Raw genomic sequence first — 1,133 nt, forward strand, 5'->3', positions numbered from 1 at the left:
GAATTATGATGTGGAAAATTGGGAACTGTTGATGAAAGAGCTGAAGAAAGGAAACAACACCAAAATACACGCGGTGAACCGTGCGCAGATGATCGACGACGCATTCAACTTAGCTCGTGCTGATCGTTTGAACTACACGGTCGCTTTGAATCTGACTCTCTTCTTGAGTCGTGAGACCGATTACGTGCCCTGGCAACCGGCGTTCAGGCATTTGAGCTTCCTGCAGAACTTATTACGCACCTCCGACAAATATTACACTTTCAGGGTAAGAACTACTGCAAATACAAAATCGAAGATACAAAATTGCATTTAATGTGCTTTTTCGATAAACGAAAAGCTTTCGCGAGATTAACTTGTCATTAGATTACGGTTGTTTATACATTTATGGGAATTTTTAATAATTTCAATTAATACAGAATGCACTAATACATGAGGAAATATAAAATATTCAAAGTAAAATACAATTTATAATATTTAAAGGAAAAAACTATTAATAATATTTATGTGCATTTTGATTGTGTACTTTTATTTACAAAAAATAGGAATATGCGTAAACATCCGCAGTCTACGTATTATACAAGTGTATTGTTGAACTGGTTTTAGTGGGTAGATAAGTAATTAAACAAAGCAATTTCAAAGAAATTTGAATTGACGATTAGAATTCAAACTTTGAATGTTAATGCGGCAATTAAAAAAATCTGCAATCCTGCTTCCAACCGAAATATGTAACTCCATACTTAACGCGTTGGGCATTTTTTCATTGATTTGCTGTATATCGTAAAATAGTTTATATGATTTTAGCACAGATTATGATACAATATAATAAAACTAGCAACTCTAGAGTGTATAAAATACTGAAATTTGCAGCGTTACGTGGCATACCTGACAAGGGCTTTGTCGAAGCACGTGGGTTTTGAACCGAAAGCGAACGACAGCGATCTCGTAAAAGCGCTCAGAAAAGACGCAATGAGATGGGCCTGCGAAGCTGGCGTCAAGAATTGCACATCCTACGCTGAGAAAACATATCAACAATGGCTTAGAAATCCTTCGACTGTGTAAGTCTACATTTTCTTTTCCAATAATTGATGATTCGTATGCTCTTTCTTCTATAAACGATACTATATGTGTAAGAC

General features: G+C 35.5%; 1 protein-coding gene across 1 annotated transcript in view; it reads left to right on the plus strand.

The window, feature by feature from the left end:
• The window catches only part of LOC113465172 (aminopeptidase N-like), a gene marked incomplete at its 3' end in the record, with an annotated part of 9,075 nt that continues 7,942 nt past the window's right edge, over positions 1 to 1,133 (plus strand). The window contains exons 1-2 of the mRNA XM_026819246.1: positions 1 to 265; positions 868 to 1,055. Coding sequence (XP_026675047.1) covers positions 32 to 265; positions 868 to 1,055 — 422 coding nt within the window. The remainder of the gene's footprint in view (positions 266 to 867; positions 1,056 to 1,133) is intronic.

The sequence above is a fragment of the Ceratina calcarata genome, unplaced genomic scaffold, assembly GCF_001652005.2.
Source record: "Ceratina calcarata isolate Rehan_Ccalc_2016 unplaced genomic scaffold, ASM165200v1 scaffold971, whole genome shotgun sequence".
NCBI lineage: Eukaryota > Metazoa > Arthropoda > Insecta > Hymenoptera > Apidae > Ceratina > Ceratina calcarata.